Here is a 27,094-nt window from a genome sequence, read left to right as displayed (position 1 = left end):
TGCTCAAAAAAAAATCAAAAGAATTAAATAAGAATTATAAAAATGTGGTGTTATTTCATCACAATATGTGGTGTTATTTCATCACAATAATTTGAGCCCTCAGAACAAAGAAACTGTTTGATGAATTAATCTGTAATTTGGCGGATTAATTTCGGGTATATTAAGCTTAGGTACATAATTAAGTCTCATTTCAATTTCATCGTCCATATTTCTTAAATAGCGGTAAATCAAAAAAAAAAAAAACTTAAAATTGTCCATTTTGATAGCTTTTCTAAATTGATCTGAAAGAAAAATGTTCAATTGGAATTTTTCCGCAGAATGGACTTTTTTCTGTACATTAGCTAGTTTAGTTCAACCTACCTACCTACGTATACTAATGTACCTAATTATTAATATTAAATTATTCATAAAAAACATTAGCTAGAAATAGAAAAAAAAAATAACAAATAATATCCATCCGTTTAGTTTTTATAAGTTTTAAATAATTTTCATGACCATTGGTGGGAATAAAAAGCTGAAATTCAGTTTGCATATTTTTGGTCACGATCGAAACACGGTGCTTCGAGTTTTTGAGCATCACTTTCTTTTTGTAATTATTCATTGATAAAAGTTAAATCCAACTGCGGATGGAATTCTGACAAAAAATATATGAATTTTGATACGGCTACTACTAATTACAAATGTTGATCTTGAAAGGAACAGAACCATTTATCATTTAATATAATACATGTATGTTACAGTTTATTAATTTTAATTTTTTCTTTTCAGTTCCCTCGCCTCCACTTTCATTTAATATGAACCGAAATGACAAAGAACTTTTCTTTAGTTGGTCACCACCGAAACTACCATCAGGTCGTGTTGAATTTTATGAAATTCGTGTAACCGTTCGCAAGAACAATGAAAGTGAGACCTTGAAAACATCTCGTGTTGTAGGTCGTTTTTGTAAAATGAACATACCCTGCTATGATCCAAAGAACTCTTACATTTTCGATGTTCGAGCTGTGAATGTAGCTGAGAGAAGTGAAGTTGACTACCACACATTTTCAAAACGCGACACTAGTACATCATATTTCAATTCATTACATCGAGGTGCAGCTAAAAAACGCCGTCATTCAAATGCAGAAATTAATGCTTCAATTGGCGCTCCATATCAAATCCATGAAACTACCGAAAAGAACCTTCGTCATCGCCATGAACGTGAAAACTTGAAACTTATGCAAATAACAGAACCTTCATATGTTTCGCAGCTATCAAGCCAAATTCCCGAAGAAGCTCAAGATGATAGTAATGAAGATTTTATATGCATTGGCGGAGAAAGGGAAGCTCTTAAAATTCTTAGCCAATACAAGGATGCCACTCAATATAAACTATTTTATTCACTCTGGCAAAATGGTCCATTCTTTGCATGTAGTGAAACGAAATTCAGTAAATTGACAATGCTTGCATTGGTTGTTATTGTCGTCACAATGCTATTGTTGGCAACAGTCTATTATGCTCGCAAAAAATACAACAAAATGAGCAGTATTGGCCTTGTGATCCCTGAAGGTCTTGATGACAATATTAATGTGGCAAAGGGTGTCGACAATAAAATTGGACGTGATGATATAATACGCAGTGATGAACTATTTTACGAAAAAGAAAATCATCGTTTGCTCTCAAAAGTTGGAAATGATTCTGGATTTTTAAATAGTGTACATTGTCTAGATAAGACTAGTGGTTATGCTTGCTCCGATCTTCAAGACAGTGAAAAAAGTTCACAAAGTACTGATTCGGTTGAACTTAATGATATAACAAGTTGCTCGTATACCTCCTCACCTTCACATAGTCCAAATGCTAATTTGAGAGAAACAGCAACGATACCTGAGGATAGATCGAATCCACCCATAATACAACCCTCCGTCCAAATACGACCCTCCGAAAATGGTTATATTAAACCAATAATGATGAGTAATGGATATGTACAACCACAAGCTTTTCAACAGGTAAGTCTTTAATAATGACTAATACATTTGTATATATTTATTATCAGTTGATTCCAGATAAATTGTTGTATGAGTTAGTAAAACCAGGGTCGCACCGATACAAATTATTACTAAGGCATAATTTTATTGATTTTTTGTTTTGTTGAAACTCAAATTGGAATGTATATAAGACATTCAATTTACATAGTTAATTGTCAGGATAAGGCTTTTTAATAGTTTGGCATATTTAAATGGTAGATCAATTCAGGGTCCATTATGCCAACATTTTGGGCTACAATGTGTACATTTATATTGTACAAAATAGACCTGCTGCTTTGGCACTAGGCGATACCCAGATAAAAAGAAACTTCAGATTTCTCTGAAATTGCTTTGTACCATTATTATTTTCTCACCTAAATCCTAAGCCTAACCAGAATGCGGTCTATCTGTAGACACCAATTTCAAATTCATTTGGTTAAAATTCACAGTTAAAAAACGAATCATTCAAACGTGTCTTATTTATCTAAGGCACAACCTGGGGCTTCTAACGAATTTGTGGCTCTGTCCGACTCCATTGGAAGAGTTCTTAAAGATCTTGACATACACAAATCCGCTGGCCCGGATAGTATCCCTCCCGTTTTTGTAAAGAAGTGTTCTCTCACGCTGGCAAAATCACTGTGTAAGCTTTTTATCCGTCCTACTCTAATCGTTTTTTTACGAGCGAATGAAAAACAGCATTTGTCCAACCTGTCTCTAAAAAGGAGAATCTTCCTATCACTCCAACTATCGTCCCATTGCACTTACATCCCTTCTTTCCAAGGTCATAGAAACTTTAATTTTAAACCTTGATTTGATTTTATGGTTTATCTCATCGATCGGTGCAACAAATCATTACATCATTCTGGTGATTGTAAGATTATTGCGCATGATATTTCAAAAGCATTTGATAAAATGTTGCATCAAGCTTTCTTATCTTGAAGCATCTGTTCTTCGTTGGATTATGAATTACCTTTCGCATCGCTCAATTCAAGTTGTTTTGGATGGATTTATGTCTGAAACCCATAATTTGAACGCTGGTGTGCCCCATGACTCTGTTTTGTCTGCGACTCTATTCCTCATTTCTGAAACTTTTAATCAACTTAAGTTTCCTCACCTTTTCGCTTTCTTTGAGGATTCACACTCATGTCCTTCGCATGTGGAACTTCAACGGCGAAATATGATAAGTTCATTAAGTTCTGATCTCGAATGCATTGTCCAATGGGTAATGAGAAACTGCGTAGAATTTAATTCTTCTAAATCAAAATGCTGATTACTATTGTTTAAACGCAACCCTTCCCTTTTTCACTATCCATGAGTAATACTTGTAACGAGAAAAATGAACAGCTTTCGATTCTAGGTATGCTCATCTTCTGTGGAATGAGCTCAAATTTGATGTTGCCAAAGCTCAAGAACAATTCACATATCTAAGCAGGTGCTCCCAAGACTCACTTGAGCTATTTGGACTGAATCCGATATAGGGCTTTTAAAATGACAGGTGAAAGGTTCATTGCAGATACAATCTCATCTCGCGCGCCCTAATTTATCATGTATGTGCATTTTTTAGGTTCCTTTTTTAAAAAAATGTTCAAATGAAATAGCTAGCTGCTTTCCATCCCTGTAAGAATTCAGCCGTACTTCCAGGAATGCCCATCAATTCACACTTGAGCCCAATTTCGGACGTATGACCCATTCCCCCCATTTTAATGTTCAAAATTTCCAATTTTTGTCTTTTTATAACGATATTTTATTAAATAAAATATTTAAAACTATAATTAAAAGTAAAAAAAAAAAATGGATCATTTTAATGCAAAAATTAATGTTTGCTTGTCAAACTTCTATTTTTCCGGTAATTGACAAAATCGCAAGTTGATTAACTCTTGATTTGAAAATTGGAAGTTGAAACTGTTAACTTTGATAATATTATTTTATTAGCCTTCTAATTTTTCTTTCACTTTTCTATCTCACTCCATTTTTTAGGCCCCATTTAGAATAATTTTTCTTATCCAATGGGAAAACCTAGTTATATATTTTGCAAATAGACAATAGTTCTATACGAGATATCTTTAGATATGTTACAGTTTTCTGCTTTCAATTTTTTGTATAAACATAAATTCCAATGAAATTAACCATACGTTATTTTATTATTAGTTACAACAACAACCAAAGGAAACGCCCTCATTCAACGGTTACACAACTCTTGATGCTATGGGCAAACCAATATTTCCTCAAACATCGACGGCAGCTCCAGCACCAATAGCAGCTGAAAGAAGTAGCTATGAAATTGTCGAACCAAAAAATAATGCCAACAATAAAGACATTGGCGCGATACAACATCCAGTAAGTGGAAATATATGCGGATATGTAACACATAAACAACTCTCTGATTTTGGACAGCGTCTGCAGTAAGTAATTTTAATTCAAATATAAAATTAGGTTTTTTTTTTCTTGCATAAGACTTATAGTATTAAGAAAAAGTTATATTTTTTATTATTTTTACTAAAAAAAAAAACATTTATTTTGTACTTTAATTTCGTATAAACCATATTAGCTTTATTGAATTAAAAATGCCACTTTTTTTTATTTTATGTAAGAAATATTCTTTTATTATATACAACTACATAAATATGACTACAAAAAAATATAAATGAAATTTATTTATAATGAACACATCATTAAAGAAAGAATATAAATATAATACATATGTATAATACAATAATTTGTTTAAGTTTCATTCATCTTAAATTTTGTCTTAATTGTAATTTTTATTAAATTTTAAATAAGTATTTTAATTAAGTTGTAATTTATATTTTATATAATATACCTTGAAATATACAAAACATAATTTACTATAGAAGAAAGTTAATAACTTTAAATATTGGTTTCATGTTAAATTTGAGTGAAAACTGAAAATGCTGGTATTACAAATAATTAACTGCATGAATAATTTAACGAATAAAAAATGATACTACTTAAATAAATAGAAAATTCACATGAAAATAAAAAAAAAAATAAAAAAATTTTGTGATTTTCGATTCAGTTATTTTGCTGTTACAGTGTACATTTTCTAGAACCACCAAACAAAATTGTTACAAAATTTGTATCTAAATGTGCATTAAAAAAAGGCGAATTCAATACCATTACGAGTATTATGACCATGTTGAGATACAGTTTGAATAATATTTTAAATGTTGAAACTATTTGAGACAGAAGTTTTATTTTAAATTAAAATATATTTTATGGATATTGGCGAAGAATAATCCGCCTATTGGTTTTGTATGAATTGTCTATTCGTTTTCAAAGAAGTGATGATGGTTTATCAAACTTTAAAATCTATGTTGACATAATCTGATCTCAGCTAAGCATCAGATAACTGATTTTAGGCATTTTTAGACGTTGAATACGAAAAAATTATGCAGACTTTCTTTAAAGGACTACCCCTATCACAGAGTCTCTCATAGCAAAGTTCCGAATTCTTAATACCTACTTAAATTTCTTTTTTTTTTAATGGAGTTTTTATGGCAAGTATTAGCAGTTTACCAATATTAAATTCTCATTGGTTGATGTAATTGATGGCATTTGTCGAATTAAAAATCTTGACATTATGTGTGTTGTTGCATGTGTGTTTATGTACTTGTAAATGTGTGTGTATGTATGTGTAAATGTGTGTGAAAAATTAATTTTCAGAAACGGAAAACTTTTATTTGACAGACTCTTATTTAGATGAAGCAGCCACAAAGACATGATAAACAGACAGCTCGCTGTGATGTCATCGCCATCTTACTCAGGTCTAACTACATTGGTTCGAAATGTAAAAAAGCACAAAAGTGAAAATTTTCAAAAATACTTTTTTATAGTTTTCCGAGTGGAAAACTTAAAAAGAGATGCAGAAAGCTTAGTTTGTGGTCTAAAAAACTATTTGTTTTCCCTTTTTCACAAAAAGTGAGAAACAAAATATTTTTACTTTTGCCAAAAAATGGTGATTGTAGTTAAATAGAAGAAACAAAAATCCAACAACAAACTCGATTGTTAAAATCGGAAATGGCGATTACGATTACGTCATCACTTTTTTAAAATGGCGATTTGGTATTTACTATAAGCATTAAGCATACCTTGCTTTCTGTTTATCATGTACAAGGAATCCATAAAGTCAAGTGGTGATTTTTTGAGGGCTTTAGTTATGTGTGACAATACATTTGAGTGAAAGAAACGGAAATATCTCCGAATAAATTTTTGTATTCAAAATGTCTTATTTTACCTTGCTCCAAAATACACCCTTCCAAAATAATTGTATGACCTCCATAGGAAATTGACTCCTATTCTTATGTTGCATTAGTACTGGGTTTCAAACGGGTACCACTTTTAAAACTGTTTTTGATACAAAAATTTGGTTCCTATTACAAAATAGACGTCAATACTAAAGTTCTTTGACGTTCACACGTATTCAGAAATAGGAATTCATAATTTTTTCGTGTCAGAAATCTCCAGAAAAAAAAACTTGAGAACTATTTTTCTAAAACGTTAATTTTCCCCTCTAGACCCAGTTGTTCTCATTTTCTGAATTTATTTAAGTAAAACTGATTTGATAATATGGCTCAATATTTTCTTTTTAAAAATCTCATGATCAAAAAAGCAATTAATCTTTGGGTTATCTCGCCATATACGTAAATATGAATTATGTAGCACACTTCGGCGTCAGGAATACAATTTTTAAATTCACAATTTTTCTTTTTTGTTATTTTTTTATATTTCATTTCAAATCAAATGTTTAATTTCATTATTTTGAAAAATGGAAAGTATTTAGAATAAAAATATTAAGTTAACGATTGTCTTGCCATGGTCCTTATTGCTTTCATCATTTCATAAAATTAAGATTAAATAAAATGCACAAAAATTATAAAAAAAAAATCGCTGAAATTATTAAATTGAACTTTATCTTAAAAATAAAAATAAATGATTGTAGAATAAATATTTCTAGGTATATAAGATTGATTAATTATTTACAAGGTTAAGAAAAATGAATGTCAATGTCCGTCGATTCTGTTTTATCATTATCGAAATAAAACATATTATAAAAATAAAATTATGAAGTGTTAAAAAACAACGATTTTTCTATTTCTTAAAACTTACGTTAAAGAGATGTTAAATATAAAACAAAAAAAAAATATTGTTACAAATTGTGTTGTACTTATATCTACTAAAAGTAAAAAAAAGTTAAACTTATTAAAACGAATTTATAAATACATATTATACAAATAAATATATATGTATACTAAAGTGTCTTTAATACAACCGTAATTTGAACAAAAAAAAAAAAACAATAGTAGCTCTACTATTTTTTAACCAACAAACTACAAAAAAAATACTTTATTAATTATAACAAAAAAATTATATATTATATTTTATTTTTACAACTACTTCATAAATGAATTAAGTATACTGCTACTTTACTTTAAGTTCAGATTTTTTGGGCTTTTAAGTGCTAATATTTCCTGTCAAATTTATCTTAGTTTTTGTACAACAAATTGCTATAAAAATAAATATCAACCATTTACTTTATTTATTATAAATGATTGTTTTTTAAATATATATATATATACAATACATATATGGATGTATGTGGATAACTAAATGTGTTTTTTATCTTTTTATGAACAAAGACGAATTTTTTTTCCAATCAACCATCAAAATCAAATTAAATAAAAAACACACATTGGCAGACCGAAATCTATTAAAAAACTTTCTTTTGTTCACTTGGAAATTTCATAAATAACTGTACGTAAGAGAAAGAGTTAACTATCGATTACATTAGGGTGGTTCTTATTTTGGACATGCAGTTGGATAGCCACCATTCGGTTGGATATACTGAGAAACATTTTCCTTTAATTTTTTACTTGCTCTATAGGTACGGTGACCATCCGTCCCGATTTACCCGGGACTGTCCCGTATTTCTACAGCTTGTCCCGGGTTTTTATTTAAGAAACCCGGGACGTATAAGTGTCCCGTATTTTGTTATTTGTCCCGTGATTGTCCCGTATTTGCACATTCTATTTTCAATATTTGTACAGAAAACAAGAAAACAGTGGTTGGAAATTAAATTTTTTCTAATTTTTCGGATAAAGCATTCAGCTCAGTACCCTAATGAAGCAAAAGGAAAATTTTTCTATGTCTCCAAAGTTAAAAAACTTTTGGAGCAAGAAAAATTGACTGGACAAATAAATGGGAGTGACAAACGATTGAAAACTCTCCAAGTATTCTAGCACAGGTAAGAATTTCGTTGGCTAGACCGCGTAATGTGCAACGAAAAGAAAAAATTTCCCTTACGATTTCGTTGTAGTATGAAAATTTTCTCTAGACTAGGTTTAAGTTCTTAAAATTGTTAGTCAATTAATTAGTTCCAGGTTTTGTTTGTCAGGTTGAAAAGCTACACGAGGAAATTTTTTTTTCGAATAATGAACAACAAATGAAAGAGTAAAGAAGAAGAGTTTATAAACTTTTAAGGACAAGTTAAAAGTTGAATTAAAGATCATACAATTTCAAATTAATTTTAACAAAATTAAAATTTAAAAAAACAGCTTTCCTGATTTTGATTAAAAAATGATTTCTGATTTCGTAAACCATTTAAATGAATTCATCAAAAATGCTCCCATTAAATCGTTTAGGAAATCTTGATATCAAAATAAGGAAAAATAATGAAAACTCATTTAAGAAAATGTTATTTTTTTTCTGAAAAATTAATATTTTCAAAATGATCTTACGATTTTTTTTATTTGTCCCGGGTTTCGCTTCCAGAAATATGGTCACCGTATCTATAGGGCAAGTATTGGTTTCGTTTCGTGTCGAAAAAAAAAAATTGAGGTTTTAATCAAAACCAACATTACGATGATGAAGAATTCCGAAAAAGTGGGGTCCCGCAATTCCGTCCGTGCGTCTGTGCGTCTATGCGGTTGTGAGTCCATCTGTACACATTTCCACAGCCTAAACGGCTGGATGGATTTTCTTCAAATTTGGTACAGATGATTTTTATGGAATTCTGAAAGTTGTTTTTTTTTTGTTTTTTTTTTTTTATACCTCGTTTAGAACGTATACCTCCCATACAAAAAAATACGATATTACAAATTTCTCGAAAACGGCTTTAACGATTTTGATTAAACTTTGTATACGTAATATTTAAAGCAGTGGCAAAAAATTTATTTTCATTTAACAAAATTTTACTCTAAATGTCGGCTCTTCCCCAATATCAATTTTTTTTTAAATTTAGATCCAGCTTTTAAAATCTACAAGTAGACTAACATAAAAGTGCTTTGAACTGCAAGAGCAAGTACGTGCGACCCCAGTCGTGCATTTTATTTAGATTTTTATTTGAATCCCTTCCTCTCCCGGATTCAAAGTGAAATTTTTATGTCAAACATAATGCTTTGATTTGTATAGGTCATATTTTAAATAAAATGCACGATTGGGTTGTAGTACTTGCTCGTATAGTTCAAAGTACATTTATATTAAATAACCGTTGGTGAATTATCGATTTGGTTAGGTACATATCAAAAAAAAAAAAAAATTAAAACAAAAATGTATGTTCAAAAAAACAAGAAACCGAATGAACAGTAACAGACTTGTGTGAGTTAATAAAAATACTAGTCGGTTCAAGTAAAACCTTCAACTTTTTGTTTTATTAATTTTTTTTTAATCATTTGCAATGATAAGAAATATCTGTCTGTAAAGTTTAAATAAAATAGTTCCACCCTTTTGAGAAAAACTGAAACTGCAGTTTTGTTTTGTTAGGATAGCTTAGACCAATAATCAAACCAAATTTAATATAAATGGTAAGATCCGTTTTCGAGAAAAATGCAAATACTTGAAAAATTTGTATGGGTTTCGTGTCGAAAAAAAAAGTTCTAAGTTCTAAGTGAAATCTTAAAATTAAAAAAAAACTACAACCTTGAAAAAAAAAAACGTTTGTTCCAAATTTCAAGAAAATCCGTTTACAGACCGACCGACGCGACGGGCGTCATGACGAAACCAAATTTTTGGACTTCTCCAAATATCATTATCTTAATGTTAATTTTGATTAAAACCTCGAATTTTTTTTGACACGAAATCAATACTTGCAATATAAAGCTAGTAAAAATAAGTACACCTAGTTGATAATTCGTAATGCTAAAAAGTACACCTAGTTGCTAATTCGTAATGCTAAAATCAAACACAGGTTTTTCAAATGAGGCGTTCTTGGTGCATAAGTGGTCGAGTAAGTAAACATTTTTTATTCTTTTTTAAAATTTAAAACGGACAAGTACAATAAAAGCATAAAAGTGACACAGTAGTCGGTTTACAGGAATGTGTATTAAAAAGAAATCCATTTAAAGGACTTTTTGGTTATCAAGTTCCCAAAACTATACTAAAAAATGCTATTTATATTTTTTTTATTGTTATAGAAATTGTTTTGTGTTAGGTTTGCATTTATTTATTTATTTAATTTCTGTGACATTTTTTAAAATACGCAGTATTATTTTCTCAAGGATGTTGTTTTTCTGTTTATTTAATAACACACACGACAAGAAGAAGAACATTTTGTTTTTATTGGGTGTAATTGTTTATTTAATTTCGATTAGGGTGTATTAGCAATCAGGCCAAAGCTGTCCGCATGCACTGTGGCGTATACGTGCTCTTTTTTTTAAAGTTGCATATGCAATAGTTTGCAATAGAAGGAGAGGAGAAGACGGTTAATCAAGCTAGATAATTTAGGTTCATGGACTCTGGTCATATGACACATTATTTTTTAGCATGAATGCAATGAGACCCGAAACGAACACTCAAAAAAGGTTAATAATCCTGTTTATGAAAAGATGAATATTTTTGGACTTAGTTTTTGTGAGCGGAATTAGAAATAACAGGGGCTCAGAAGTAACAACTAAAACAAACACGGATTCTTTTATAGAATTAAGAATTCCGTGAAAGAGAAAAATGTTCGTCTTTTCCATAGCCCATCTCTTAGGTTGCAAATTAGACGATATTAAATGAAGTTTTTAATGTGGTGACAATTTTATTTTTTATCTTTCTCTTAAAAGAGAAAGGATACATTTATGTTTTTTATTTTTATTAACCTTCACCTACTTTAAACTTAACTTAAATATCTACATTAAGGTACGAACCGCAAAAGTATACGATAGCGGTATGGAGGTGTATTATCTTCAAGGGGTAAATATACTACTACATTTATATGACACCTAAATGGTGACCTGCTTTCATTGTCAACATCCATACATTCGATTTATTTTCTGTATATCTCCATCAGAAGGTTTTTTCAACTGCCCTAGCCTCGAATATGGATTCACCTTTCCCGGGCGAACTTTAATAGATTTCTTTCGTGGATCTTTTGCAAAAGCATACTCCGAATAGTGCATAATGCTGCCATAATCATATGTTACATCATAGGGCTTAGCATACTCAACAGGAACTTTAATAAAATTATGATAGTTCTTAACGTGGATATTTGTCCAATCAATATCAATATACTCGTCTCGATCGAACCGAGATTGCTCATGAAATATACCCATAACATGCATTGTCTCATGTTGCACAGCTCCAGGAATCGTCAGGCACAATGGACTTAAGTAAACATTATGCACTGTCGACGGTATGGTTTGATAGCCCACTCTTGTTCCGCAATGCTTTCCACTGGTAGTGTATAACACAACTCTTTGGCCATTAATTGCTGTTGAATTATTTCGCTTTTCAAATTTTACACAGGTATTGTCATTGAAATATTTAAGTGCTTGGTCGACGGTGTCCCTTTGAGTAAGAGTGTAATCATCAGAGTAAGTGTACGGGATAATATTGTTTGGCCATTTTTGAGCATTCCAACGAATGGCATTTCGACTCTCCGGATTTTCTTCGTCAGAATCTATCTCATCGTAATAATTTTCAAAATATTCTTCAGCGTTTAAGAAATGCGTGGTAATGGTAAGGCACGAAAACAGTAGTAAACTTATGAAACGATACATTTTGATTGCTGGGTAATTCTGATAGACAACTGCATTTTTATACAATCGTTAGAGAAGCATGTCTGGAGTAAAATATGTATTAATGCAAAGGTGCATAAATAAACTGATAGCAAATAATTAAAAAGAAGAAACAAGCCTTGGCATATCAAATTATATTGATTAATTTTTGTATAATTTCACTATCAGGTGTGGCTTAAATAAACAGTAGGTACATTATTACGGTAATTCAATGAGTATTAGAATGAAATGTTTGTGAAGAAGATTTGGGGAGAGATTTGCTGTCTGTCTGTCTAACCGCCAACCTTTTAAGGGTGGGTCATAAATTTTACTGGAATAAAATCTGTTAGTGGGCTATTCTAGACCCAAAACCCAAGGAACAGAATGCGGTACCAATTAGCCCTACAATTGGTCCACAGTTTAGTCTGAAGCTTGAAAATGCACGAGCTAATGGTGCTAAAGTGGTTTGGTATACCACCTAGAAATCCGGATTTAAATTCAATATAACATTGCTGGGAAATTATGAAGGGATGCGTTTGGGACCGGAATATACCTCAAAGAAATCTTAATCAGCTAGAAACTAATGGAAAGAACAGCCGTAGAATATTTTACAACAAAATGTTTAAAACTTCATTCATGGAATTAATGGCACAAATACTTTTTGATTTGCCCTAATTAGTAGGGCAGTGAATTTTGAAAAAAAAAAAACATATGGAAATTTGTATCAATATATTTTCATATATTTTAGTTGACATAGAATGGTTATATTTTAATCTATTATAAAATAACATTTGCACCGATGCAATGATATTTCTATATTTATGACAGTTTAAACACAAAGTGATCAAAACCAAACAATTGCGAAATGGGGTGTACAAATTTCACTATAGTCCAAAATAGGCAGACGGCAGTCAATGCCATGTCCTTATTCCTAGGAAATTATATTTGTAAAATCTTATGATGAAAAAAAAAACAAATAAAGAATTTATCAATCTATCATGATACTGCAAAATATTTTTTCGTCTCCTATGAAGTTTAATATCAGAAATATTAATTTCAATTAAATATTCTTAATAGTGTTACCAAAAATCAGCTTAAAAACTTTAAATACCACTGTGTTATCAAGATAAATCACAATGTTACCGTGATTTGCAAAGAATTCAATCCAAATTTGGGTTTCAAACTTGTAAATGTTAATTTTATAACTCAATATAGGTAGTTTTTCTACTAATTTGTACTTTTTCTTCAAGAAAAATGAAATATGTACAACCAAAGGGACAACTTTTTAGGCACTAAATAGTATTTTGGCCCTAATAGACGTTTCCAAGTTGTCATTTGCAGAAAAAAGAGGAAATACCATCATTGAGTAAAATAATGGAAATAAGAATAACCGTAAATGTTTACCTTTTTTTACTCTGAAAAAGAAAAATTGTTTTAGTATCAGTTTTTGGAGCCTTTTCACTGTGAACTCATATCTGGTAACCAAAACTTGTTTTGAAACTTTGGTTTTAAGTCATCGGCTTTCGAATGTGAACAAAAAAAAACTATTTCTATAGCAAATAATTCAACAACTGAATCTCCAAGAAACTATTTTTTTTTATCAACAGATGAACAATTTGATGTCTCAATTGATAAAGAGAAAAAAATTGGCGATTTGGTTAAAACTTTCTAGTTTTTGATGAGGGGAAATTAAATTTTTTAGCGGCACCTGCTATAATGACAAATATGGAAAACCTTCTTGTTTCTATAGAAAACGACGGCTCCCACTTTTTAAATAGGTGACAATTACTTAATTGAACCATTACTCTATTTAACTCTTAAAATGATTCTCGGATATAAACCTATCACGTTTAATAGGGCTTGTCCCAATGATTACGAAATGGGATGTGTACCAATTTCACTACACCCCAAAATATTTTTTCATCAATTATACACCGATTCATGTGGTTTTACCTGTTCATTCCCAGTCGATTCTCAACCGATTTTGATAAAAAGGAAAATTTGGAAATAATTATTGTTTTAAACAGTGTTGTTAATGTTATAACTCGTAAATGATTTAACAGATTTCTACGAAAATTTCTATATGGAAGCGTATATGTAGCAGTAAAATTAAGTTTAAAAAAAAAATAAAACTAAAAAATAGTACGTATACGCCACAGTGCACGTGGACAATGTGCAAATAATGCAAATTACAACTTTGGCCTAAATGCTAACACAACCTAATCGAAATTAAATAAACAAAAAAAAAAAATAAAAACTAACAAAAGAGTACGTATACGCAACGGGAAATAACAACTTACAACTTTGGCCTTAATGCTAAAACATCCTAATCGAAATTAAATAAACGTTTGAATTCAATAATTGAACAAAATATTCATAGTCTTGTCATCAGTATTGCCAGATATAAAGACAAACCAAATCCTTCAAAAAAGAATCAAAATCTTAACAATATTTCTTCAGCCTCGTTTGTTCTCTTTTTTTAAGTTATTTCAATAGCAAAAAAAAAATAAATAAACTAACTAACATAACATAACAAAACTAATATAAATACAGAATTTTTGTATTTTAGTTTTGGTTACTTAGTAACCAAAAAGTCCTTTTCAGGGATTTTTGGCTATAGAATATAATACACACCACACCTCATTCATGGCGGATATCTATAATTATTCAATGCTAATACCAATTTGTTTACAGCATTAACGTTGTAGGTACAAAGATATTCACGAAAAATCCGGTTAGATTTCTCATCCCCGCATTATGCCGACAAATCATTCCAATGATTATGATCCAATAAAATGTATTTACATAAAAATGTATTTCAGAGGCACGAAGTAATACCATTGAATAATTACAAATAGAAGTGGACACCCAGGGAAACTTCCGCTGTAAAATTATCGGCGCTAATATCGTGCGTTGAATAAAAAAAGCAAATCCAACAATCCAAAAGCAAAGCCAACAATCCAAAAGCAAATCCAGCAACCCAAAATCAAATCCTAAACAGCTTATACATATAGATAAAAGTTTTCCTATTTCAAAAAGTGGAGATAGCCTAGAGGATAAGGTGAATGTGTGTTAAGATTACCTGCCTAGGTTCGAATCTGACGGGAAATTGAGATTGTTTTTTTTTTTTTTTTTACATTACTAGAATAAAAATTAATTAAATTTCTCAAAAAAATCTCCGCAAAAACAAAAAAAAAAAACAATTTCAAATTTTACCGGTATTCGAACCTAGGCCAGTAGGAGCAAAAGGCATCGTCCTTGTTCTCTAGACTAATATGACTTTTCAAAATACGAAAACTTATATCAATATAAGCTCTTTGAAATGTATAATAATAAATTATTAATTTTTTTATGAAGGTTTAAAAAAATTATTAGTTAAGACTCAACTCGAAAATACAAAATAGTTGAGGCGTAAACATGTAGTTCATCTATCTTCCGGTACTCTTATAGTTGCAGAGTAATCTGCGTTGTCACTTCTATTTGTAATTATTCAATGGTAATACTAACAATGCTTTTTATTAACTAAAATAACTCCAAAAACTGTATTACTCTGATGTTTTTGCAGTAAGTATTGCTTAACTTGCAATAGCCCAATCGTTATTTACCATCATTCATCATCACTTATTCTTGAACCTAACAATTACATCCCTTGTCTTTGTAAAAACACAAACAAAACAAGAGTATTTACGTGTGTATATTTTATTTAAAATCTTTAAACATTTGTAAAACAACCTTTAAAGTTGATCTGCGGCTGCGGTGTGAATCAAATATTACACAACTTAAATTAGGCACCAATCTATAAAATAAACAAAATCAAATATACCTACCTAATTATAACTTTTTCTTCAACATCAAAAAGTTAACCTTTTTTTACATTTACCAAAAAGGTGCATACCTATTAAATCTATTTAAAACTTGTTAAATCTTAAAAGACATCTCGCACTTCTTTTATAATAATTAGCCTATTAAAAGTGAGAGTACCTAGATGGGTTTTTGTGTGACACAAAATCTTATACCAACGACAAATTGATCCCATTTTAAAAGAAGTTGGTACACTAACTGGTTGTGGTGGTCATTTAAGATTAAGCTCAGGTATTGCAAGGCCATGGGGGTTTTGTGTATCTTCAGATGTTCGTTTTGGATATATATTTTATGTGATGTCTGCGCGTAAAAGAAAGTTGTTAAGTAAATTTCTAAAAACAACACACAAAAAAAACATGACTTGAGATAGGTGGTGCATGTTCAGTTTTAGTTTTAACATTTTACGCATAAGACGTAAAAGTTTATTAGTGCCATAGAATAATGTTTTTAATTGTAACAGTCAACTAAATAAAAATAATAATCAAGACTTATCTATATTTACGTGTGCGTAATTATTTGATTTAAAGTTTAAAACATTAAATATGAAGATCATTTCATTATGGATTTTATATGTGACGATTTTGTTTGATCAAAATATTTATATCCAATGTGAAAATGGTAAATAAAACCTACATTTATTTATTTTGAAACCTTTTCAGAGGTGTAAGTACAGTAGGTTTGTTTCAACTTTTAAATAGTCTTTGAGTCTTTTGATGATATGAACAAAAATATTTGGCAAATCATAAATCTACATTCAGTCGACACAAACACATTTCATATGACTCTATTAATGAAGCTAAGAGTTTAAAATATACAAAAATGTTACTATGCAACCGGTGAAAAATCATAAATTCAAGTTTTTAATAAAATCGTCAGTTCCATCTGCTGACTCTTTAAGTAATAAATGTAAGCTGATAATAAAGTTAAAACTTTTTTTCTTTTGTAATCACCTGGCGGTATAAGAAATACTATTCAAAGAATTTAAGAAAAAACTGTTATATCTTAGATTAATTTTGTATGCTGATAAATCATTCTCACGCATCTTACATTTTATGAACGCTGAAAAGCGGAAAATAACTGTAAGTTACTTCCACAGGTGTAAATTTTCCAAATTTCCTTTCAAGTCACCTTTTCCCTACCTAAATTTAGACTCGAAGTTTTAAAGGTTCCTAAATTCATACAAAATTGCTATGATTTGAGCCTTAAACCGTCTCCGTAAGCTTAATACTAGTTTCCAAAATAATATTTTTTAATTTTGGTCATTTTGACTCTTATGAAAACTGAAATCTTTCAACATCGTGCCAAAGAAAGGAAAAAAATTGTAACAGGCTGATTTTTGGTATACACATTTGTATAATAGTATTGAGGTGGTTTAAAACCCTGAAATTCTTCCGTATTCTAAGCCCGTTATAGTGGGTCAAAGGTCACAAAAACGGGTTTTTCATTTTTGAGTTGATTTTACATAAGATTCAATTCAATATATTTATTATAGAGAAATTAAAGATAATGACCATTAAAGTAGGTACATTACAATACATTACGATAAGTTACAGAACAGTAAGTTCTCTTACAGTTACAGTGCATTAAGATAAAAAATATTTTATAGTACAAACATATAGCTCCGTGAAGCCAGAATGCGACCTCAACATTTTTGAAAAAAACTTTTCGAATTCGTTTTTCCACCGTTTGTCCATGTTTGTCTCCTAAAATTTTCGATTGCCCACCCTTCAAAAAAAATTTTAGAGCAAATTTTTTTTTTATAGGAAGTCTGAAAAATGAAAAATCGTCTAAAATCTTCAAATTTTGAGATAGACGTACATATGTATAAAACCAATTGAAATTGTTTGTCCACCTGGAGTTCTATATAGGTACAAATACCCAAAAATTACGTTTTTAAAAAAATTCAAACGGCAATCGTTTATTTACCTCGAGAAATGGTTACAAACAAAAAATAATCGTTTGTCCACCTTACGTTTAGGTTTTACAAAATTTGCACTGAAAAATTAATGTCCTATAAAATACCCAAAAATTACATTTAAAAAAAAAAATTAAATTTCCACGTGAAAATCACAATTGTGCTGACTATGTAGGTCTGATAATGTAGATAAGTGACCTCTTTTATCATAAGCTAGTTATGCAACTACATTCCAACATACTCAGCCCTATCGTGAGTTCCATGTGAATTAATTTTAATTTAAAAAAACAATACGGTAACATCGGCAATTTTTAACCTATAGACTTTAAAGTATTTTTAATAACCGACGTTTGAAAAAAAGGATCATCAAAATCAGAGCTGTTCGGCCGGGTTCCCTAATAATTTGCTTTAGTTACTATTCGGGTGAAACTCATGATAGCTTTTGAAATTCCGGACGAACAAAAATATTCCGGGTGGGAAACATTTCACGTGAAACTCACGACAGCGCTGACTAAATTTTCATCATATCTGATTGAAATAATTTTTTCTGTGCTATTTATAATTCACTGTCAAATTTCATCTTTACAAACATAGGAGTCGATATTGCGTACGAAGCTATACAAGAACTTGCAACTTTAAATTCTAATCTTAACAAACTGTATGCTGAGGAAGAACCCAGGCAAGTTGCAATACCTTCAAACCCCTTAGGAGCACTAGCTAGCCGAATACCATGCTCATGTGATAAAGGCGTTTGCAAATGTTGCACTTGTAAGAAATAAAAAGTCATCAATAAGATTCTTGATATGCATTTTACAAGTTAATTCTCTCCACAGCAATGCTTTCTTTAGTGGGTCTAAACGGATGCATGGAAGTTGTCTACAAGCCAGAGGACTTTGCCTTCGATCTCCGTATGAAACTGAATAATCGTGTTTTATTCGAGCGAAGCGTATCGGGCAAAAATCCACCACCATTTTGCTTTCGACCTCCAAGATTTGGTTTTGTGAGAGCTTGCATAAAATTTTATGACGTTTACTTTTTCGGCCGTAATATGCACGTTTGTATGGATCTATCTGGTTATTTTCAGGGATATGAGCTTTTTGAAAGGTATGTAGCTACTTGATTCAAAATCTGGGATAATTTTATAATCTGAATTTTCTTCAAAAATTTATTTTTTAGATCCTACGACTGCCTTCAACTGGGAATGAAAGGTGTCAAAATAGTGAAACCAGAAGAAGGTTACCCACTGAAGCCAACTGATGTTGAAATAGATCAAGGCGATGATGATATAGAGGACTATGACGAAAACGTTGTTAGAAGTATTTAAGTTATAAAAAATTTATTAGGTACTTTAGTTTTAAATTATTTATTTATTATGTAATTTTGTTTTACTTTTATTAATAAACGTCAGTGCCTTTAATCGTATATTCTATAACTCATCTCAAATCGATATAGGTGTACAAAAACATTGTTAATTGGAACGAAGGGGGTTTAAAAAGATTAGGTACAAAACTTTTGGAGAATTTGATTAAATTGAGTGCAGTGGCTACGTTCCTGTATTCTCTTGTCTTGTTTTTTTTTTTTTACATATTACATATTTTAAAAATAAGCTAGATTTTACGATGCTGAAGAAATATTTGTATTATTATTAGCCCGGTCAAATATATATTATATACATATTTATTATAATATAAATAAATTTAGGTACAATGTAATTAAATTTGCAGCACTACCAGAAGCTTTAGGCTGGAAAGAAATTTTTTATTCTTATTTGAAAGGATTTTGTTTTTCTGTTTAATTTTATTAACACTGGGGGCAAGAATACGAACATTTTGTTCAATTATTATTGAGAGCAAGTGTTTATTTAATTTTGATTAGGGTGTGTTTACATCTAGGCCAATGTTGTAATTCACATTATTTGCACGTTATACACATGCTCTGTGGCGTATAAGCAGCGATGCCGACTGAGGCATAATTATGCCTTTTAGGCATAATTTTATTAGCTAAGGCATTGAGGCTTATTTTTTGCCAAAAAGGCATAATTTTTTTCTTTCTACTCTTGATTTATATTTTAAAACTTTCTTATAATTTTTTAAATATTTTGATAAAAAGACTAAAAACTTAGGTATATTTTCTATATCTTTTAAATAAAAGTTGTTCGAAATTTTATATACAGAATTTGTTTTTACCATTTAGCTCTTCACTAATCACTTTTACTAGAAAAGAATCTAATTTTGTTGCTGTAAAAAGGTTACGTGACAAATAAGTTGTTAGTTAGACTATCAGAAGAATAAATTTCAATATAAAAAATTTTATTCCTAGGAATAATCTCTATCTGAGGTTTATCTGACTATTGAAAAATTGGCCCTTAATGTATAAATTGATTAAATAAACATTTCGTTTTGTGTACTTGTGTACTTTTTGTATACGTTAATGAGTATTAACTTTTTGTGCTTTTTATTAAAGCCCAGTTTATTTTCATAAAAAAAATAAGTTTTATTTCATAAAAAAGGCTACTGAAATTAATTAAAAAAAATAAACAATCTGAGTGAATTAAAAAAAAATAATTTTTAAATAAAAAATTAATTTAAATGAATTAAAAACTTTTTCTGAGCTATTGTGGTTAAGAAAAGAACAAATAAATAAAGCTCAGAAAAAGTTTTAATTCATTTAAATAAATTTTGTATTTAAAAATTATTTTTTTTTTAATTCACTCAGTTTGTTTATTTTTTTTAATTAATTTCAGTAGCCTTTTTTATGAAATAAAACTTATTTTTTTTTATGAAAATAAACTGGGCTTTAATAAAAAGCACAAAAAGTTAATACTCATTAACGTGTTTTTTTGACTTAAATGATATGAAAGTGTAAAAAACAACTTAAAAAACGAGGAAAATTGTGTTTGATGCAAAATTGTGGAGAAACGGTTGTCTGCAGAAAAAAAAGTTTTGAGACAAACTAAAACTGTAATAAATTCTTGATTGGTTGTAAAAAAAATTTTTCAAATCAAACGTAGTTTGGCAAAGATAAAGCTAGATAAGGGAAAAGAGAACAAAAATCATAAAAACCGTGGTAACTCGAAAATGGGACGAAAACGAGAAAATTACCTCTTAAGTTTTTCGACTTAAAATGACCTCAGGAATCCATGGTTTTCGTTTGGGGCGGTGACTGTGGGACACCCTGTATAATTTTTAAGCATAAACTAAGAAATTTAAATTGAGGCATAATTTATTTGAAAAGGCATAATTTTTTCAAGTGAGGCATAATTTTGACTGAATGGGCTGGCAACGCTGCGTATAAGTGTTTTTTTTTTTTATTTGATTTTTCTTATGGCGCAAATGCGAGAGAAGGGAATGAGAAAACTGTTGATCAAGATAGAAAATAAAGGTTTGGGTAATTTGGCCATATATCATATTATTTTAAAGTACTTTGTAATCCTGAATAGAATGAGATTTTTAAAGTTTCTGAGAAGTTTTCAAAAACAGAAAATACGTCAGCAGTAAATTTTGGATCTGCTTTTTTCGGATTTGTTTCAGGTTCCATTTTTTTTGCTTATATTAGTTGAGTTTGAGTTTTCTTATAAATACGGCTTTAACAGTTTATACACTGATTCCCGTCAAGTTTATATAGGTTTTTGGGCCGATTTCACTTACCCCGATCATTATTTTTTTAATTATGTATGTCGGGAATAATGAAACCCCAGATCTTAATTTTTCCTCCACTGGATCAAAAAACAATTCGTCGAATGACAATCCGTCGAAATACAAAAAGTTGTTTTTTTATGAATTTTGAAAATAAAATTTGTACTTTATTACACAAGATATGGAAAAAATTTACTCGAAATATTTTTTTGTATTTTTTTTTTTTTTTCAAAATTTTGAGTTTAAAAAGAAAATTCTGAAAAAACTATTTCTTAAAACAATTTTACTCAAATGCTATGGTTAACGTAAAAACAATTACGGAATCCGTTCACTACGATCGGATTTTGTAATTGTTTTTTCGGGAAACGTAGAAAATTTCCGATACGAATGGAATTCGTGATAGGGCCGATTGGCTTAAGAAAAAGGTTAAGCACGTCATTGTGATGGCAACCATTGTTTTTTTTTATAATATCTTTTTCTTTTCTCAGGTTATCATTCGAATAACAATTGATGTTTTTGATACCAAATTAAAGAAGTTTTAATACTCAATCAAAAACTCGAAAATGCGACTATTTGACTCGAGGCATGTTTAAAACCTTTAGAGGGTTTTTGCACTTATTGTTATCAATTGAAGAGTTAGGTTAGGTTAGGTTAGGTAGAAATGGCTGTCAGGAAAACAACTGACACACTTAGACCATTTATTGGTCCGTTGTGATACCATGATTTTGTGAGGAAATTCCTCACTAATTAAACCAGTTGGAGCTTTTAATAAAGCGGTGAAGGTTGAAGATGTCAGTATTGATTAGCTCACTGGTATCTTCTAAGAAATATTTTTCCAGGTATTTTTTACGTCTACTGGAAAGGGCAGGACATGAGCAGAGAAGATGTTGGATTGTTTCTTCTTCTTCCTCATCAAGGCAACTTCTACAGAAGTCGTTAGAGATTACGCCAAGTCTTATGGCGTGTCTACCTATGAGACAGTGTCCTGTTAAGACACCTATTACAGAGCTGATATGCAATCTGCTTAGAGACAACAAATTTTTTGAACGTTTTGGATCTAGCCTAGGCCAGATCTGCTTGGTCGTTTGGCAAGTTATAATGTTTGACCATCGTTTGTTTGTTGCCTCTATAGCTTCTTGCTTCAGCATGAGTTTGCACGTTGCGATTGGTATACCAATATTTGCCTTATTGGGTAAAATTGGTATTAGAGTTCCATTTCTGGCGAGTTCGTCTGCTTCACAGTTTCCCAGAATATCTCTGTGACCCGGCACCCAGAAAAGGTGAATGTTAAACTGTTCTGACATCTCCATGAGAGATGATCGACAGTCGCGGGCAGTAACGGAGTTTGTGGAAACCGAAGCTAACGATTTAAGGGCGGCCTGGCTATCAGAGAAGATGCGGATATCCGATGTAGATATCACGTTTTCTTTGAGCCAAGTCAGTACTTCTTTAATCGCCATTATTTCCGCTTGGAACAAGCTGCAGTGATTAGGGAGACGGAAGGAGAGACTAACATTAAGTCTATCGGAGTAAACCCCGCCACCCACTCCGTCATTGGTTTTAGAACCATCTGTATAGAAATGAATTGAATCATCTCTTAGAAACTCGGCATTGTCCCATTCTGATCTATTTGGGATGGTGACTTCATAATTATTGCCGAAAACCAATTGTGGGGTGGTGTAGTCGGAGTGACTGTGGATTGATCCGAATGAATTCAGAATATTTGTGTGGCCAATAGAGTTATTGGTCCATTGAGAGATGGCTTGGAGTCGAATAGCAGTGCTCGCGGCCACCTGCTTGCTGAATATATCTATGGGTGGAAGATTGAGTAATATATCAAGAGCGGCGGAAGGTGTCGAACGGAGAGCTCCGCTGATGCACATGCAGGCTGAACGTTGGACTTTGCTTAACTTGTCTCGATATGTTACTTTTTCCAGAGCAGTCCACCAAACTGCTACCCCGTAAGTGAGAATAGGTCTGATGACTGCAGTCTAGTTGTGGAATTTTATATTTCTTTGTAAAGAGGACAAGTTCTGTTTTTTGAGGATTTACCCCTAATCCACAGTTTGTTGCCCATTTTAGTAGCTTATTTAGAGCAGTTTGCATTAGTTCTATTATAGTATGGAGATGTTTTCCTGATATGGCAATGGCGACGTCGTCAGCGTATGCAATCACTTTGAATCCATCTACTTCTAGACCGACTAGTAGTTCATTAACCACTAAGTTCCACAGGAGTGGGGAGAGTACCCCTCCTTGTGGTGTACCTCTACTAACAGATCTTCTTGCTGAGAAATCTCCTAGAGTTGAGTTAATAATTCTGCTTTTCAGCATAAGGTCTATTAGCTCGCTCAGTGAGCTATCTACTTTAAGGTTCTTCAGTGCATTTGTGATTGCTATGTTGCTGACGTTGTTGAACGCGCCTTCAATATCAAGAAATGCAACTAAGGTGAACTCTTTATGATGGAGGGAATATTCAATAGTGCGCACTACAGTATGTAGTGCTGTTTCAACCGATTTCCCTTTACAATAAGCGTGTTGTGCTGTAGATATAAGATTGGGATCTATGACATTACGCAAGTGGATATCAATCATTCGTTCTAAGGTTTTAAGAAGGAATGATGATAGGCTGATAGGTCGGAGGTCTTTCGGATTGACATGAGAGAATTTGCCTGATTTGGGTATGAATACAACTTTAACTTCTCTCCATAGGGCAGGGATGTGTTTCAATTTTACACATCCATTCAGAATTATCTCTAAGATGGGAATTAGAATATCTGATGCCATTTGAAGTTCGGCTGGTATTATACCATCCGGTCCAGCGGATTTGTATGGTTTGAAGGCGTTGATGGCCCACTTTAGCTTCTCTCTTGTAATCAGACCAAGATTGTTTTTTGAATTTGTGTCTGGCCCTGATGGGTCGACTCTGTTTATAATGTTTGAGCTACTTGGAAAATGAGTATCTAGTAGCAAATTGAGTGATTCTTCACAGGAGTTGGTCCAGGCCCCGTTATTTGTTTTCAAGGCACTGGGCATTAAAGGGTTTGTTGAGAGAATTTTTCTTAATCTAGAGGCTTCTGAAGAGTCTTCTATTTTTTCACAGAAATTTCTCCAAGAAGATGTTTTACATTTTCTTAGCTGTTTTTTGTAGACTTTCAGGGATTCTTTGTATAGGTCCCAGTCTGAAACATCTCTAGTGGATTTGGCGAGATTGAAGAGTTTTCTACAAGCTTTTCTGTGCGGTTCTAGCCCTGAGTTCCACCAGTGTGGCTTCTGCTTTCCTCTTACTTGTATGAGTGGGCAGGAGTTATTCATTGATAGGTTAAGGGCAGAAGTGAGATCATTGACTTTGTTGTCGAGATCGATTGTATTTGAGGGATAACTTAGAAGTTCAGGTTTAAGTAAGCTTGTCAGAGTTTCCCTGTATTTTTGCCAGTTAGTTTTGCGATAGTTTCGGAATGCTAACTGTTTAGTAGTCACATCGTTAAGACTAAATTGGATGTATCTATGATCAGAGAACGAGTGTTCTTCAGATACTTTCCAATTTAAGATCCTTTGATGAATCGAATCGGAGACAAGAGTAATGTCTAGTACTTCTTGTCGGTTTCTGGTAACGAATGTTGGTTCATTGCCAGTATTACTTACTATCAGGTTAGTACTCAAAATAAAATCAAAAAGTGACTCACCTCTATCATTTATGTCGGTACTTCCCCAGACCGTGTGATGGGCGTTTGCATCGCAACCAATTATGAGGCAGATCTTTTGCCTTTCAGCATCGGCTACAAGTCTCCGTAGTTTTTCGCCAGGGAGAGGGCCGAGTTGGTCATGGCCGAGATATGCCGACGCAATCCAGAGTGTTCCTTGGTCAGTTTGCAGTCTGACCGCGGTTACATCTCGATCGCTGTAATTAGGGAGTAAATATACATTAGTATTACTTCTTGCTAATATGCATGATCTGGGGTCACCTTTGTCCGATGCATATAGCAAGTTGTACCCAGGAGTCCTGAGTCCCTGAACCATGGACTTGCAGATCCATGGTTCCTGGACCAGCACCACGTCTTCCCCATTCTTGTGGATTCGGAGAAGAAGGGAGGCCGAAGCCTGCTTGGAGTGGTGAAGGTTAATCTGAACTAACTGGAGCATGAATGCTACTGTTAGTCAGATCAGCCCCCACCACCGTAAGGTCGAGGTCTTCGGATTCTGACTCAGAAGATGAACGTAGGAGTTCATCTTCACTGAGTAGAATCTTGTTGAGATATTCCTCTGTTTCCATCTCAACATCGGAGTTATCTGGTATTGGAGCCATTATGGCTGGCGTTTTAGAGCCCGAGGGGACCTCCTCAGTTGGGGAGATTACCGGCGTATCAACCTCCATTGATGGAGATGGAGGATTGATATTTAAGGCAATGTCTTCTTCTAAGGAGGGAACCTCAGGTGCCGGAAGTGATGGAGGTGCAGCTTTTGCACTCTCCTCATCTTTTTTATAGATCTTTAAGGTTGTAGAAGTCCATCCAAACCTTATCTGACTTTGGTTCGCGGCTAGGGGAGTCAACGACTCCTTATTGATGACAATTATTGCCGATCTATAAGGGCCCGTTGGCTCCTCCAGCTTTGCGACTTTCCAGTCGTGAGTGGGTAGGGATGGATTTCCAAACTGGATCATTTTGAGCACAGTATCTTTGCAGGCTAGCTCAGCTGGGATACTGATGCGAGCTCTAGGTCTGCAAGGAATGTCTTCCTTTGCCACAACCTCTAGCTTGGCATCAGGCCATAGCCCCTCTAGTCTGCTGATAGCAAGCTTATATAGATCGCATGATCTCTTGTCACCGAATGCGACGAGCTTGACGCGGCCTTGGTGCCATCCCGCGTCCTCAACAACTGCAGGCTCACCCGGGTTCTCCATCATGAGAGTCCAGTAGGAGATCTGCAGTTTGTTTGAGACCATCGTCCAACGGTCAAAAGAGATCATGCCATCGACATTACTTCTATCGATAACTGCAAGGATAGACTTGTCCTTAAGAACGTCACTAAAGGACAGGTCTTTCCTAGTGTGAGTGCTGGAATTATGCACTTTTTGTCTTTTAGATTCCGAGACGGAATCCTCAACAGACCTTTGTCGCTTTGACGTTAAGTCGCTGCTGGTCAATCTTTTGCTGAGAATAGCTTTTGCCCATTCTAACTTGCTGGATTGCTCTGGGGACCGTTCGGCTATTGGTATCAACCTTAGTGCTCTATAGATCCCCTTTGCGTTCCTTATGTCATTACGGGACGCTCTTTTGCTTTCCTCTCCAGCGGAGGTGGAACTATGAGAGACAGCTACACTGCCGCTGGGGATTTGAGCACTTTTAGGGTCAGGAAGAGGTCTGCCTTGACTAGAGGTGAGACTGTAAGAGACAGACGTTTTACTGGTCAAGACATCCCCTTCCGGACCCACAGAGTTAACTATTCCTGAGTTTGGAGTAGCAATTCTGTTACTGTGTTCCTCGGCAGAAGCATGACTGTAAGAGACAGCCTTACTTCCGTCAGGGAGTGGAGAGTTGCTATTCGCAGAATTGTTTTTCGATTAGTTGTTTTTGAATTACATATTTTTATTCGCTGAATTGTTTTTACGATTAATTGTGTTCGAAGGGTTGGAATTCCATTAATTGTTTTTGATAAATTTTCCGACCATCGAGTACATGACAACCAGGC

At 32.4% G+C, this 27,094-nt stretch overlaps 3 protein-coding genes across 5 annotated transcripts in view; 2 read left to right on the top strand and 1 right to left on the bottom strand.

Annotated features, from left to right (window-relative positions):
* LOC129913059 (cytokine receptor-like) overlaps positions 1 to 5,197 on the top strand; it is a 39,064-nt gene extending 33,867 nt beyond the window's left edge. For all 3 annotated transcript variants that reach the window (XM_055991458.1, XM_055991457.1, XM_055991459.1), the window contains exons 22-23: positions 769 to 1,982; positions 4,149 to 5,197. In XM_055991458.1, coding sequence (XP_055847433.1) covers positions 769 to 1,982; positions 4,149 to 4,406 — 1,472 coding nt within the window. In that variant the 3' untranslated portion in view covers positions 4,407 to 5,197. The remainder of the gene's footprint in view (positions 1 to 768; positions 1,983 to 4,148) is intronic.
* Positions 5,198 to 10,499: 5,302 nt separating this feature from the next.
* Positions 10,500 to 12,600, bottom strand: LOC129915565 (zinc metalloproteinase nas-4). The gene has a single exon (XM_055995168.1). The coding sequence runs from the start codon at positions 11,996 to 11,998 to the stop codon at positions 11,246 to 11,248; it is 753 nt and encodes a 250-aa protein (XP_055851143.1). The 5' UTR covers positions 11,999 to 12,600; the 3' UTR covers positions 10,500 to 11,245.
* Positions 12,601 to 18,319: 5,719 nt separating this feature from the next.
* Positions 18,320 to 19,267, top strand: LOC129915093 (uncharacterized; the record flags this gene model as incomplete). Its single annotated transcript, XM_055994554.1, has 3 exons — positions 18,320 to 18,539; positions 18,605 to 18,875; positions 18,948 to 19,267. Coding segments are annotated over 3 exons (639 nt in total), but the record flags the coding sequence as incomplete, so codon positions are not given.
* Between the last annotated feature and the right edge of the window lie 7,827 nt (positions 19,268 to 27,094).

Source organism: Episyrphus balteatus, chromosome 3 (genome assembly GCF_945859705.1).
Source record: "Episyrphus balteatus chromosome 3, idEpiBalt1.1, whole genome shotgun sequence".
NCBI lineage: Eukaryota > Metazoa > Arthropoda > Insecta > Diptera > Syrphidae > Episyrphus > Episyrphus balteatus.
Note: the sequence above shows the minus strand (reverse complement) of the source record. Positions and strands in the feature narration are given on the sequence as shown.

Bases quoted from the DNA above. Each gene is read 5' to 3' on its own strand.
- LOC129915565 (XM_055995168.1), bottom strand. From the start codon at position 11,998: ATGTATCGTTTCATAAGTTTACTACTGTTTTCGTGCCTTACCATTACC.